The following is a 16,217-nucleotide window of genomic DNA, read 5'->3' on the forward strand; positions in this document are numbered from 1 at the left end:
CTCATTTGTTCTGTGTGCAGCCACGAATCTTCAGTTCTGTTATCTCTGATTCACCAACTAGTCCAAAAGAGTTCTTTGTTGGCTTGACAGATTTCATCCACCTATTGTGCAATATAGCTCTTTCACCTGTGATTCTCACTAATCTTTTAATATCAGAGAATAAAGAATTCTGATGGGATAATAAGCATACATTGCCATTTCTCGACGATTTGATTTTAATTTTGTTCCAAAGATTTTCCTGTGAGACAGATCTGATAATTCGGTGATCATGTGATTGATAATCTTTGTGCAGCTGGTCAAAGATTCATAATTATACCCTTTTGTTGCACCCATTTTAATGACAGAAAAGAAAACTATTGAATTCAGTTTCATTTCTTCTTAATGGGACCTATGAGATCATTCAGTGCACAAAGGGAACTGACAGCTGTTTTGAAATGTGTAACAGGAGGAAAACCTCATAGTTGCACTATGCAACAATGGTTACAAGAGGGTGGAAAATCAGATGGACGAAAGAGTAATTGAGGTACAGTAAAATGAATGAAAGAGGTCACTAGGGGCCAAAGGGACACTGCAAAGAACCTTAAGTAATCCCTACAGTGCAACACGTGAGGTGCATTGATGGCACTAACCCCCTATGGGTAGAGATGTCGTTGAACGCTTTATCGGAAAATTAGTATAAATATTTTGAATATTTTAATGCATTTTTTTTATGAATATTTTTTTATGAAAAAAAGCTCACTTTTTTATATTTACTATTCCTGATATTCAATTTAGAGTATGCACTATAAAAGGAAGTAATTCATAAATGCAAAAATGATAGTTGTTGAAGTGAACCAAGTTTCTAATGCTTGTGAAATTTCAGAATAATAATTTCATTTTGGTCAAAATATTTCGCTCTAACTGCTTTAGAGTTCCTCGCTCAGAACATTTGTTAGTTTTGCATAAATTTTTATTCACAGAATGGAAAGCCTGGACTGTGATATCTGCTTCCACGGCTTTGACGAGAGGGAGCGACTTCCCCGCACCTTGCCATGTGGACATAGCTTCTGCCATATTTGTATTAATAAAAGCCTGAGGGATGGGCCACTTATTTGTCCGTCTTGCAGAAGGAGTCACGCAATCAGAAATGCCTGTGAAGCTTCAGTTAATTACAAGCTGCTTAAAGTAGCAGAATCATTACGAGCAAGCAGAGAAACGCTGCCAACAACCTCTCATGGGAAGCCTTCTCCAATTAAGAATCAATCCTTGTCACTGGAACCCAAGCTCCACGCTGGCATCTGTGACGAGCATGGATCATTCAGACTTTTTTGGTGTGGCAAATGTGAGGTTTGGATATGTCGCGATTGCACCGTTGTGGATCACCCTCCCGGCTTATGTCCTGCTTTATCTGTGAGAGATGCACTGGATAGCATGAAAGAGGGAGAAAAGAAACAAATGAAGGTGTCTGAAAAATTAAGAAAAGATTACATTAACCATCTTCAAGACTATCAAATCAAATTAAGCTCCTGCAATGCAAAGATGGATGAGCAAATAGAAGCTTTTCGGGAAATTCTTCACAGCAAAATAACTGGGGGTTTTGAAAACGTGATTAAAACTGGAACAAGATCATATCCAGTCTTCCTTGTCTGAAAGTAAGTCAATTGGAAATGAAAAAAAATGTCAGACCTTCACGTAGTATTGCAGAAAGTGAGACCGTCGAGGATACAACAGATGCCTGTCGCTCAGGTCAGAGCTGTCGAAAAGAGCTTGAAAATTGGATCCAATCAACCAGAGCAAAAACCAACGACTTCACTACTCTCCAGTTATGTGACGAGGTAAGATTCTTCAGAAGACTAAACTGAAAATCCTGCACTATAGCAGATTTTACAATGCTTCATATACAGTTTTGTTTGATGTTGGGAAAACCTCTAAAGCCCTTTCAGAGTCCATGTGTTACAAGGGGGGTTCTGTTCTTGAGATGCGTCGTAAGCTGAAAATCTCCGTAAGCTGAAAAATTGTTAAAATCCTAAGAAAACCTTACTTTTAATGCTTTGGCTATATTAAAAACTATGTAAAGTACATTTTTATCATATTTTTCATTACAACAGCCTTCAAATATTGGTTATTTTGCATTTTTGGAAATCATATTTCTTCCGCCGAGATCAGCGCCATAAGCGTCGTAACTTGGAACGTCGTAAGCCGGGAACTGAATTACATTGCTAAGTTTCAAGTACTTGGTAATGCTCAAGCAAAGATGCAATACATGGCTACCCTAAAACAGGCAGTCCCTGGGTTACGACAGGCTCGGGTTACGACGTTCCGAGGTTAAGGCGCTTTTCAATTATATTCATCAGAAATTATTTCCAGGGTTACAACGTATGTTCCAGGGTTACGGCGCCTACAGCACTGATCTGGCAGATGAAATATGACACAAAAATGCATAATAATCAATATTTGAAGGTTTTTTTTGATGAAAAAATACAATAAGAACAAAGTTTACATAGTTTTTAATGCACCCAAAGCATTAAAAGTAAGGTTTTCTTAGGATTTTTTCATTATGTTCCGGCTTACGACAATTTTTTGGTTTACAATGCGTCTCAAGAACGGAACCCCCATCGGTAACCCGGGGAACTGCCTGTACAGTGAACCCCCGGCCCCTATTCGCAGACTGGATTCGTGGACTCAAGTATTCGTTGGATTTCTCTCTGGAACATATGTCCCCATTATTTGCAGAAAATCTGCCTAGTGCTTGTATTTTTCTATGAGAAATATCTACAAGGTGCTTTATTTTTTTTTAATCAATTCATCTAAAATGCACGTCTGGTACCCATCTCCGCGAATACGGAGGAAAGCTGTACTATTCTTTTTGCTTTTTAATACATTTTTATCTATTTATTTGTTTTTTAAAAATAAGCGAGATCTCTTCTTTTGTGTATTTTCCATTACATTCTGTTACTTCTTTCTAATGAACACCATATTCTTTGGAAGCTTTGAATTTCAAGTCAGTGGTCCCTTTGGTGGCTTGTTTCATATGAATAGGGTTCATCTTCTGAAAAATGGTAATATGTAATGCTTTTGTTAACAATGATTTCATTCCTCACTTTCAGTGACCTAACTGGTGTACGTAATACCATCTTCAGCAATTGGGATGTTCATTTTATTCTTTTTTCATCTACAGCAATACAGTAAACACAGCCAAAATCTGCAGATGACCAAATACTGGCACACTAAAGTTTTTCTCTCGCCATCAGTGTCCTGCCCTCTGCTCAGTTATATAAGAAATCAAAGGTTAGTATAGTAGATGCTAACTATATATAATCAACTACAGAGCTGTTCTTGAGAACTGTTCACTTAAGTTCTATAAGATAGGAATACTATAAGATTTAGGCCAAAGGCCAAGAACTGCGACCTATCAGGTCATTCAGCGCTGAAAGGATGACCAAGAACAAAGGAAGTTTGAAAGGTGTAACAGGAGGAAATCACGTGGTTACACTACGAAACAATTGTTACGAGAGGGTGGAAAGTAAGATGGACGAAAGAGAATATGAATGGAAGTGTAGTAAAAGGAAAGAAAGGGGTTGCAGCTAGGGGAGGAAGGGATGCAGCAAAGAACCTTCAGTAATGCCTAACTCTAGATCTAGATGAGCATACCAAATATGCATTTCTTACTTGGTAAAACAAGACTTTCTCTATATTCCAGGTTTCCGTTGATCACTTGACCAAGAATGACCTGAAAATCCTGACTAGCCTCGCCCCAGTATGGGCAGTTCAGTCCAAGTCCAAATCTGCCCCCATAACACAAAGTGAAGAAAACCTGCTATTGCATGCACTGAAACTGCAGTCACCGCCACAGGACGCCGTTATTTTACCCGTGAGTACACATTTTAATTTCATATGAGGTCATCATTTCCTGTCAGCCTTAATTCACCACCTTCCTCTGTCCAACGCATCTTGACTTCTTAAGACTTTTTCCTGCATGTCATTTATTTTTGTTACTTTCTCCTTCCCGTTGATCTTTGGCCTTCCTCTTCTCCTTTTCTCCATGTTCATAAACCTTTTACACACGAGATCATCTCTCTGCACGACATGACCAAAGCACTGTAGTCTTCTTTCCTGGGTCTTCTTCGATACTTCCTCTACCTTAAATATTCCTCTAAGAAGTTAGTTTCCGAGGATTTTGAACAAGGTAATAAGTAACCTTGTTTTAGTGTTGAAGTCTTTTGATTTAAAGTGTGTGAATGTGGTGCAGGAGAGACAAGTTGTGTTGGAATTGTTCCACTGAATGAGGGGAACAGGTAGAGAACTTACAGATCAGATTTCAGTTATTACAGGAAAAGGAGATTCTGGTTTTGTATAGGATTAGAGAGGGTGCATTAGCGATTTATATTTAAATGTCAGAATATCAGAGGAACAGTTAAGGTAGAGGAAGTATCAAAGGAGGCCCTGGAAAAAAGACTACAGTGGATTAGTCATGTTATGCAGAGATGAAGATCATGTTTTTGAGCATGGCAAAGGGAAGAAGAGGAGGAAGGTCAAAGTTCAGATGGAAGGATAAAATAGCAAATGGGATGCAAGAGAAAGGTTTAGGAAGTCAGGATGGACTGGACAAAGAAAGGTGGAGAAGGCTGATAGGAAACAGCATCCTCATTGAAGACAAAAATGTTCGGCAATTTAGTACATACGTATAAAGCTAGATAACACTATCTATTCTTCTGGTCAAACATAACACTATCTACTCTTCTGGTCAATATTTGCCTGAGTGTCTGCAACTGGCAATGAAGCAGTTATGTGCATTTAAGTAAGCCAAAATTACTGGCAGTGAACAGCATTTCCTAAACAATTCTCCAAAACAACAAAAAATACAGCACTGTTTTTGAGTAATCATGCACACTTTCAAAAAAAACTTCACACTCAAGAATGGCTACAAAGTTTAGATAAAGTAGCCCAGTTTGATTCAAATTCTAAACAATACTACAAACCTTTCAGTTAATGTGAAAATGATATTGTTAAGATACAATAAAGTTTGTTCATACTTACCTGGCAGATATATATATAGCTGTATTCTCTGAAGTCCGACAGAATTTCTAAAAACTTACGACACACGTAGTGGGAGTAGGGTGGTTAGTACCCATTCCCGCCGCTGGGAGGCGGGTATCAAGAACCATTCCCATTTTCTATCAGATTTCTATCTCCACTGTTTCCTGAGGGGAGGTGGGTGGGTACTTTAAATATATATATATCTGCAAGGTAAGTATGAACAAACTTTATTGTATCTTAACAATATCATTTTGTTCATGAAACTTACCTGTCAGATATATATATAGCTGAATCCCCACCTTGGCGGTGGGAAGACAGAAAAGGTATTTAGGAAACATATACTACATGTAGATGATTGACATCTTGGTTCCTTACCTGTTAGCATAGCTGACTTCGTGATTACTGTCACCCAAGCCTGCATCTGCTTCACTAGAGTTACCAACAAGGTAGAGACCTGTGTAGTTGGTGCGCTCTAGATGATCTGTCAACGGGGACGTGACCACAATGTGACTAGACCATGACCATACTTCTGAGGGCAACGAGGCAAAACCACCACCTAAGTTAGCCTAACAAAAAACTCCCACATAAAAAGGCTAATAGAAGGGAAGTCCGCATTCGGCGGCCAACCCTACAACCATAAACATTACAAAGATTAAAAAACTCACCTACCCTTTTCTATGGGAAAGGATGAGTGCTACCTCCTGCCCCCAAAATAGTGTCTGCGGCGACGTATGGCCCAAGAGAGTAACAGTTTGCGTACGTCGTTCTCACCTCCCGTAGGTAGTGCGAGGCAAACACCGAGTTACTCCTCCAAAAAGTGGCACTCAAAATGTCTTTGAGGACCATATTCTTCTGGAAGGCTATCGAGGTCGAAATAGCCCTCACCTCGTGAGCGTTAACTCTTAACAGTCCAAAGTCACTGTCCTTGCAAGATGAGTGCGCCTCCTTTATGGTGTTCCTTAAAAAGAATGCCAGTGCATTCTTGGACATGGGCATATCTGGTCTCTTGACCGAACACCAAAAGTTCTCCGCAGAACCTCTACAATTCCTTGTTCTCCGAAGGTATTCTCTTAGAGCCCTGACAGGACACAGGACTCTTTCTGGCTCTTGACCAATGATCTCTGCCATACCCTTGATCTCGAACGCCTTAGGCCAAGGGTTGGAGGGGTTTTCATTCTTAGCCAGAAACGTCATACCCAAAGAGCAGACCGCATTATGCCCTTTGAAGCCGACGTGCTTACTAATAGCTTGTATCTCGCTAACTCTCTTCGCCATCGCCAGGGCAGTTAGGAATACAGTCTTCTTCGTCAAGTCTCGCAAAGATGCAGTGTGAAGAGGTTCAAAGCGACCTGACATTAAAAACTTCAGGACCACGTCTAAGTTCCAAGAAGGCAACTTTGGTAGAGGCACCTTGGTGGTCTCAAAAGATCTCAATAGATCATGGAGATCTTTGTTATTAGCGAAAAACCACAGATAAAACACTTCTGTAGCCCTTAATGGTCGACACTGCAAGCTTCAAATCTCGTCTGAGATAAAGTAGGAAGTTGGCGATCTGGCTCACAGAGGTCGTGGTAGAGGAAACTCCTTTCTTCTTACACCAGCTCCTAAAATCTGCCCACTTCGATTGGTACACCGCGATTGATGAAGGTCTCCTCGCGGTGGCGATAGCTTTAGCCACAGGTATCGAAAAACCTCTCGCTCTGGCTAGCTTCTGGATAGTCTGAATGCAGTCAGACTCAGAGCGGAGAGGTTTTTGTGGTACCTCTCGAAGTGGGGCTGTTTGAGTAGATCTCTCCTTAACGGGGAAGAGATCTCGGAAAATCCACCAGGAAGGACATCACCTCTGTGAACCAGTCCGCTGCGGGCCAAAAGGGGGCGATTAACGTCAACCTCGTCCCCTCCGAAGCTGCGAACTTTCTTATCACTTCCCCCAGAATCTTGAAGGGGGAAATGCGTAGAGATCTAGGCCTGTCCAATCCCATAAAAGGGCGTCTACTGCTACTGCTCCCGGATCGAGAACCGGGGAGCAGTAAAGAGGAAGTCTCGCCGTTCTTGATGTCGCGAAAATGTCCACCAAAGGACATCCCCAAAGACCCCACAGCTCCTGGCATACGTCCTGATGGAGGGTCCACTCTGTCGGCAGCAATTGACCTTGTCGACTGAGGAGATCCGCACGAACGTTCTCTACTCCGGCAATGAACCTTGTTAAGATCGTGACTTCTCTCGCCTTCGCCCAAAGAAGAATCTCTTTCGCTAGAGCAAACAGGGAGCGAGAGTGCGTTCCTCCTTGCTTCTTCAAGTATGCCAGGGCTGTGGTGTTGTCAGAGTTGACTTGGACTACGCGACGGGAGACTTTGTCTTGAAAGAACCGGAGCGCTAACTGAACCACTGCCAGCTCTTTGAAGTTGATATGCCAGGCTACCTGTTCCCCTCTCCAGGTGCCTGACACTTCCTCCCCCCCCCCTCCCCCCCCCCTAGTGTTGCTCCCCACCCCGTGGATGACGCGTCGGAGAACAACACTAGGTCGGGGTTCCGAAGCTTGAGGGACATGCCCTCTGACAGCTTCAACGGATCGAGCCACCATCTTAGATGGCTCTTTACCTCTTTTGAGATGGATAAAATCATGTCGAGGTTGTCCTTGTCTGTCCAGCTGTCCGACAGGAAGAACTGAAGAGGTCGGAGGTGTAGCCTCCCCAGGAAAACGGAAACAAATCTCCAGCGAGGAAATGTCCCCAGCAGACTCATCCCATTCCCTCACCGAGCATGAATCCTTCCCTAGAAAGGCTGACACTTTCTCTATGCCTTGTTGCTGACGTTCCTGGGACGGAAAAGCCCAAAAAGCCACTGAATCCATCTGAATCCCCAGATACACGATGGACTGTGTTGGGGTCAGATGTAACTTTTCGAAGTTCACCAGAAGTCCCAGGGACGCAGCTAAAGACAAAGTCGTTTGCAGGTCCTTCAGGCACCGGGTCTGCGAAGAAGCTCGTATGAGCCAGTCGTCCAGATAGAGCGAGATCCTGATGTTGGAAAGATGGAGCCACCTCGCCACATTCTTCATTAAGATGGTGAACACAAATGGGGCCGTACTCAGTCCGAAACAAAGAGCCCTGAACTGAAATACCTTTCCTTTCAGGACGAAGCAAAGGTACTTCATTGATTGGGGATGTATCGGGACGTGAAAGTAGGCGTCCTGAAGGTCGAGTGATACCATCCAATCTCCAGGTCTTAAGGCCCCCAGAACTGACTGAGGTGTATCCATCTTGAACCTCTGCTTCTCTATAAAGAGGTTCAGACGACTTACATCCAAAGACCGGCCGCCACCCTCCCGACTGTTTCGGAACTAGAAACAATCTGTTGTAAAATCCTGGCGTTGCCAGGTCTAAGACCTGTTCCATTGCTCGCTTCTCGAGCATCTGCTCGAGCAGGTCGAAAAGTATCTTCCGCTTTTCTCGAGGATACGATGGGGACAAGTCCCTGGGAGTGGAAGTCAGCGGGGGCGACTTTATGAAAGGGATTTTGTGCCCCTTCTCTATGATGTTGAGAGACCAGGTGTCCGCCTCTCTCTCTCTCCAGGCTTCTACAAACAACTGCAGCCTGGCTCCTACCGGTGACCGAAGGAAGGATCTCTCACTTCTTGCCCCTAGACTTAGCCGGGGCTCTACCTCTAGGAAGACTTCTCCCTCGGGGTGAAGATCTAGCTGAAGTTCCTCCACGAAAGGGCTTCTGCTTTTTAAGAGACTGGCCTCCTGAAGACGTGGAAGGGCCAGTAGGATGTCGCAACGACTGAGCCAAAAGGTCTTGAGTGGCTTTTTCTTGAAGACTTACTGCCAGATCCTTCACCATAGCCTGGGGGAAGAGATGGCTCGAAAAAGGCGCATACAAATGCTTTGCCCTCTGTGAGGGAGAGACAGATTTAGCTGCAAAATTGCAATAAAGCGATCTCTTCTTCAAAACGCCTGTCTCGATGTCGTACATTGGATATTCATGATGTAAACTCACATGTTGAAGCTTAACTTTATTGTAATGAGCGGAGTTACAGCAACAACAACACACGCCGACATCTGGCGGTGGCATCAGGAATCATGGAACTGTTGGTAGCGTTCTCAACAATACAATTATCATAATTACAGAATAATTATTAATAACATAACATCTTTTCTTCTTTTAAAATTAAATTTATTTGGATGGATTATCAGTTAAATACTACATGAATTTTACTTTGATATGTTACTGGTTAGGACTATAATCAGCTCTAAAAGTTATTAACATTCAAAACATTGTACACCATTATAATAGACATGTGGTTGTACCTGTTCAAAACTGAAATATTCATTCTTAGTATAAAATTAAACATGCCATTCAGGAATATACATACCAAATCGATACACTTCATAATCATAACATTTATATGACATTAAAGAAATTGCGTACAACATCAATACATTTCATAATCAGAATACTTAGAAGGTAATTTATTTCTGGTTGACCTTGTTTGTCTGTCATTTTCAACTTTATTTTCCACTTTGACAGGAGTTTCAATTTCATTACCAATAAGGTCAATAGTTACTGGTTCATTTACCTTGGGCATATGCACATCACTTGGGGTTTCTTTCAACTGAACTCTATTCCTTCTAAATAGCTTTGCCTTCACTTTCAACTTAGATAAGACCTTTCATCTAATCGTTTTTTCCACAACTTTTCCTTTTTCCCGGAGGCCTTTTTGCCCAAAACATAAGGTTTAAGACGTACATTATCTCCTTCATGCAAAATACTTAAATCTTTAGCATTTTTATCATAATAAAAATTTACTCTTAGCATTTTTTATTTTCTTCTTTACCTTAGCCAACTCTAAATTTACTATTTTGATTTTCAAGTAACTTGGATAACATTGGTAATTTGGTACGTGTTCTCCTACTAGGTTATACTGTGATGGCTGGCGTCTTTATCACCTAGTAGGAGTATTCCTATGGTCCAAAATGGCTAGATAGGGATCTTTATTACTTTCAACAGCTTTTCTAATTAAACGTTTAGATGTTTTCACTGCAGATTCGACCATACCATTAGATTGGGCATGTGTAGGGCTACTTGTCCTATGCTCGAAATCATAATCAGTTGCAAACTGTTTGAAATTCTCATTTACAAATTGGGGTCCATTATCACTAATCAATACACAGGGCAATCCATACCTAGCAAAATGAGATTTAAGTTTTCTAATCACTGTACTGGCTAATGTGTTTTCTAGGTAGTCAATTTCCCTAAAATATGATATTGTTATGATACAATAAAGTTTCATACATACTTACCTGGCAGATATATACCATAGCTAAGACTCCGTCGTCCCGACAGAAATTCAAATTTCGCGCCACTCGCTACAGGTAGGTCAGGTTGATCTACCGGCCTGCCCTGGGCGGCAGACTAGGAACCATTCCCGTTTTTCTATCATATTTTCTCTCTTCCACCTGTCTCCTGCGGGGAGGCTGGGTGGGCCATTAATCGTATATATCTGCCAGGTAAGTATGTATGAAACTTTATTGTATCATAACAATATCATTTTCATACAATCAACTTACCTGTCAGATATATACATAGCTGATTGGCACCCTTTGGTGGAGGGTAAGAGACAGCTACTTATGGAATAGACAGGTAAACAACATATGTTGTAGGTATAAAATAAAACCTTGGTTCCTACCTGATGTGGTAGACTTCGTGGGTGTTTGCCCAGTAGTCTGCATCCCTCAAGAAACTTAGCGAGATATATGATCTATGGCCAAGAGTTTCTTGTGGGTCTGCCGATGGGGTCTTATCCGCTTACACGGCAGAGCCTGAAAGGACTTTGTCAATGGTGCTGATCCACTTATATGACAATACACCTTATGAAGGAGCATAACAACCAATCCCGACCACCTGATCCTAACCACATGTTAGAATAAAGATTGTTCCGAGTTATCCCCCGAACTCTTCACAACAACCATAACTCAAAAGCACAATACGCACACATACCATAATTTTTTAAAAAAAAAACAAAAAAAAAAAAAAAAATTTATACTCATCTAATTAGATATCACAAGAGTTTCTTACTGAACAACAGAGCGGCGCCCGTGCAGCACCAAGTCCTTTTTGTTAGAAAGAGACTCTAGAACATTCTAAAAAGAAGGGTAAGTATATACTTAAGGATTGTGTTGGCTCCCTACCCTACCCAGGATCGTATCCGCCGATACGAAAGGACCCAGAGAAAAACATTTCTCATAGGTCACACGCACGTCTCTCAAGTAATGAGATGCAAATACTGAGTTGCATCTCCAAAATGTCGTATCTATGATGTTTTTAAGTGACATATTCTTCTGAAACGAGAGAGACGTCGCTACTGCTCTCACTTCATGAGCTTTCACTCTTTAACAGTCGGAACTCTTCGTCAGGACAGATCTTATGCGCGTCTGTAATGACGTTTCTCACAAAGAATGCAAGAGCATTCTTGGACTCAGTCTTGTGGGGTCTTTTACCGCGCACCCAAAGACCTTGCCTAGAGCCTCCCATCTGGTGCTTTCTCTGAAGGTAGAATTTCAGAGCTCTTACAGGACATAGAGACCTCTCTGCTTCTCTGCCTACGAGACTCGATAAGCCTTTAACTTCAAATGACTTAGGCCAGGGATTCGTGGGATTCTCGTTTTTAGCTAAAAACAGGGTTTTAAACGAGCAAATAGCTGAGTCTCCCTTGAATCCTACTTTATCCTGCAGAGCATGTAATTCACTAATTCTCTTTGCCGTGGCTAAAGATAATAGGAATAAGCATTTCCTAGTGATGTCTCGAAACGACGCCAGATGAGGAGGTTCGAACCTTTCGGATGACAGGAACTTGAGTACCACGTCTAGGTTCCAGTTAGGAGCGACCGGTTTCCTTAGACTTTGAAGTCTCAAAGGACCTTATGAGATCGTGGAGATCCTTGTTATCTGCCAGATCTAATCCTCTATTCCTGAAGACTGCCAAAAGCATACTTCTGTATCCCTTTATTGTGGATACAGCTAGATGAGATTCTTCTCTCAGGAATAGAAGGAAATCCGCAATTTCCGCTACAGAGGTAGTGGAGGAGGACAACTTCTTAGTTCTGCACCACCTTCTAAAAACCTCCCACTTGGACTGATATACTTGTCTAGTGGAGGTTCTGCGGGCTCTCGCGATCGCGCTTGCAGCTTTACGAGAAAACCCTCTCGCTCTGACGAGTCTTTCGATAGTCGAAAGGCAGTCAGAGCGAGAGCGGGGAGGTTTTGATGATACCTGTGGAAGTGCGGCTGTTTGAGAAGATCCATCCTTCTTGGGAGGGATCTGGGAAAATCTACGATCCACTCCACCACCTCCGTGAACCAGTCTTGAGCCAGCCAAAAGGGGGCTATCAATGTCATCCTCGTCCCCTTTGAAGCCACAAACTTTTTCAGCACTAGTCCCAGGATTTTGAACGGAGGAAAAGCATAGACGTCTACGTGAGACCAGTCTAGCAGGAAGGCGTCTACCATAGAGCTCTGGGGTCTTCCACGACCGAGCAAAAGACTGCCTAGCCTTTTGGAGATGAACGTGGCGAAGAGATCCACATGAGGAGTCCCCCACAGAGACCAGAGATCTTGACACACATCTTCGTGTAGGTCCACTCTGTGTGAAGGACCTGGTTCCTCCTGCTGAGCCTGTCCGCCCTCACATTCCTTTCTCCCTGAACGAACTTGTAATAGGGAGATGTTCCTCTGAGACGTCCAAAGTAAAAGATCTTTTGTAGTTCATAAAGGGAAAACACGGAGTGAGGAATGGGGTACGTATTCATCATGCACCGCCAACTCATCGCTGCCTACTCATCCCCGGCCCACTCATCCCTGGCCCAACTCATCCCTGGCCCAACTCATTCCCGGCAGTGATTAATGAAATTCAGTAAATATTAAAAACACCTTTATTCAGAATCAGTATGACTCTTTCATGACACTAAAAATAAATTACTACCACCTATAATTAAAGACAAAAAATCCATGAAAATATAGAAAAAAAAAATTATTTTACGTTATGAGAAATGCCTCTTAAATATTCAATGGGAGTCCTTTCATTAAAATTTTGGACAATTCTAAGAATGCGGGAATCAGTATCCCTGTACTTTTTTAATTTGGCGGGTGGTGAACTGCCTGCTATAAGTGATTCCAAATAAAAAATCCTCTACCTTTCTGAACTTTTTTAAGTGCATTTATGAATTTCCAGAGTGTAGGATGTTCCATTCCTAATTCCATTTGTAATCTTCTGTTCGCTCCTTCTGCATGGTTGTTTGTTTTATCTTCATGATTCAAAGTTCGAAAATACAAATTCCACATTTCCAATGGAAAGAGTGGTGCACGTCTGCTATTTCCATGTCTGTTTAACCGACCTATATAATTGTCTTCAAGCCAGTTCAAGACTGGCACATGCTCTGGGGATAATTCATCAGCTAAGACATCAATATATGAATCAATATGATTGACAGGTACAAATGCAAGCGCCAGTATCATCTTTACTTGTAAAGAAACTGGCTATCGTTATTATAGCGAGAACTTAGACCCAAAGCCGCAATGTGTTTTTGCATGTTTTGGCTAAGGTGAAAGAAGCACTTCTACTTTTATCAGTGAAGAGTCATGGGTGTGAGTATTCAAGACTTTAACTACGTTTCCAAATCTTGTGTATTCTCGCTTTAATCACCTGCCGAGCTGATCACATTTCCCAGAACATCACAAATTGCTGTCTGTCCGTTTTGCTGAATTTGTCGAAAATGAACAAATAGCCATCATGAGAAAATTTCGCTTTGCCTCTCTGACTTAAAATTGTCTCCATTGTATTTTTTGGGTTTTACTGAAAGAATGTAAAACTGAAAGTGATATATCGAAAGGTTAATAATTACTAACGTTTTTGTTGACAAACAACTGATTTCATACTTGGGTACTTTTGTTTGTAATTGGTAATTGAGTAATTGTCGTCGTGCGTTGAAAGGTTGAAAATTACTAACGTTTTTGTTGACAAACTTTGATTTCATAGTTCGGTATTTTTGTTTACAAATAGTAGGATTGGTAATTGAGTAACTGTTGTTTCGTTTTTATTTACAGTGCCTTGCAGTGTGTGTGTGTGTGTGTGTGTGTGTGTGTGTGTGTGTTGACCGTGATGAGTTGGGCCGGGTATAAGTTGGGCTGGAGATGAGCTGGGCCGGAGATAAGTTGGGCCGGGGATAAGTTGGGCCGGAGATGAGTTTGGGGCGGTGATGAGTTGGCTGGCGATGAGATGGCGGCGATGAGTTGTCCCATTTCGGGAGTGAGTCCCTCCTTGTTTCCGAATGTAGGCAAGTGCTGTGGTGTTGTCCACATTTACTTGAACTATTTTGTTCGAAACAAGAGGTTCTAGACTCTTCAGAGCCAGGTGTACGGCGAAGAGCTCTTTGCAGTTTATGTGCCAAGACACCTGTGCCTGACACTTCCTTCGAGCCTAATGTTGCTCCCCAACCTTTCTCCGACGCGTTGGAGTACAACACTAGGTCTGGGTTCTGGATTTTTAGAGATTCCTTTGTTCTCCTTCAGAGGGGGCAACCACCATTCCAAGTGCGGTCTCATCTCCACTGGAATGGGAAAGGCGTCTGAAAGATGTCCGGTCTTCCAACTCCAAGACCTCTTGAGGAAGAATTGAAGCGGACGTAAATGAAGTCTTCCTAGTGGGAAGAACTGTTCGAGCGAGGAAAGGGTCCCTAGAAGGCTCAGCCATTCCCTCGCTGACGTCTGTTCCTTCCCTAAGAAGAGAGAGACTTTCTGCAAACCTTTTGCGATTCTCTCTTGCGAAGGAAATACTCGAAAACCCCGAGAATCCATCTGAATCCCCAGATAGACTAAGTTCTGTCTGGGGGTCAGCTGTGACTTCTCGAGGTTTACGAGTAATCCCAACGATCTGATCAGGTTTAATGTCAACGTAAGGTCCTCCAAGCACTGTCTCTCTGATCTGGCCCTGATGAGCCAGTCGTCCAGATACAGAGAGATATTTACACCTTTGAGGTGAAGAAACCTCGCCACATTCTTCATCAGGCTTGTGAAGACCTGAGGAGCTGTGGAAAGGCCGAAACACAAGGCTCTGAACTGAAAGATCCTTCCCCCCGGCATGAAACGGAGGTACTTCTTCGATGAAGGGTGGATCGGGACGTGAAAATAGGCGTCCTGGAGATCCAGAGACACCATCCAATCTCCTTATCGCATTGACGCAAGAACTGAGGCAGAAGTCTCCATCGAGAACTTCTCCTTCTGAACAAATTTGTTCAGAGCTGACGTCTAGTACTGGTCTCCACCCTCTCGAGGCTTTCGCAACCAGAAAAAGGCGATTGTAAAACCCCGGGGAGTTTTGATCCAGTACTAGTTCTATCGCTCTCTTGTCCCACATCTGATCCACCATCGATCGAAGAGTATCTCTCAGCACAGGATCCTTGTACTTGGCTGTCAGTTCCCGCGGTGTTGACGTTAGGGGAGGAGTGTCCAGGAAAGGGATACGATATCCCTTCCTTATTACAGACATTGATGAAGCGTCTGTGTTTATACGTGCCCAGGCCTCCACAAATCCCAGGAGCCTGGCACCTACTGGTGCTTGGAGGAGAGAAGCATCACTTTCCCTTTTTGAAGGGACGAAAGGCAGACCTACCTCTCTTCTCAGGAGCCTTCCTTCTTGCGGGAGCTTTGGAGGTCGGGCCACCTTGAAAGGGCTGAACTGATGTACTCGGTCCTTTCTTTTCCTTTGCAGTAGCAGGTTTCTTCTTCCTAGCTGACTGGGTAAGAAGGTCTTGAGTCACCTTCTCAGTTAATGAACGAGAAATGTCCCTCACTAACTGAGAAGGAAACAAAAAGTCCGATAAAGGAGAGTACAGTAGAGCTGCCCCTTTGAGAGTGGGAGTACAGTTTTTTCGTCAAAAACGGCACTAAAGACTGTCCTCTTCTTAAGAGAGCCTGCTCCAAATAAAAGAGGAGATCTCAAACGAACCATCCTGTACCGCTTTGTCAATACAAGACAGAATACATAGAAGGACTTCTGGGTCGAGTCCTTCCGAATCATGGGCCATCTTGGACATCACCCCAAGGGACCAATCTAAGAAGTTGAAAACTTCTAATACATGGAAGAGTCCCTTGAGGAGATGATCCAGCTCTGAAATGCCCCAAGTCACACGGGCAGAGTTCAA

General features: G+C 42.7%; 1 protein-coding gene and 1 long non-coding RNA gene across 2 annotated transcripts in view; one reads left to right on the forward strand and one right to left on the reverse strand.

The window, feature by feature from the left end:
* The window catches only part of LOC135200438 (uncharacterized), a 112,446-nt gene that overhangs the window by 44,540 nt on the left and 51,689 nt on the right, over positions 1 to 16,217 (reverse strand). The gene's annotated exons all lie outside the window — the stretch shown is intronic.
* Positions 1,647 to 16,217, forward strand: part of LOC135199920 (uncharacterized) — a 31,516-nt gene continuing 16,945 nt past the window's right edge. The window contains exons 1-2 of the mRNA XM_064228039.1: positions 1,647 to 1,814; positions 3,680 to 3,850. Coding sequence (XP_064084109.1) covers positions 1,647 to 1,814; positions 3,680 to 3,850 — 339 coding nt within the window. The remainder of the gene's footprint in view (positions 1,815 to 3,679; positions 3,851 to 16,217) is intronic.

This window comes from Macrobrachium nipponense, chromosome 26 (genome assembly GCF_015104395.2).
Source record: "Macrobrachium nipponense isolate FS-2020 chromosome 26, ASM1510439v2, whole genome shotgun sequence".
NCBI classification, from domain to species: Eukaryota; Metazoa; Arthropoda; class Malacostraca; order Decapoda; family Palaemonidae; genus Macrobrachium; species Macrobrachium nipponense.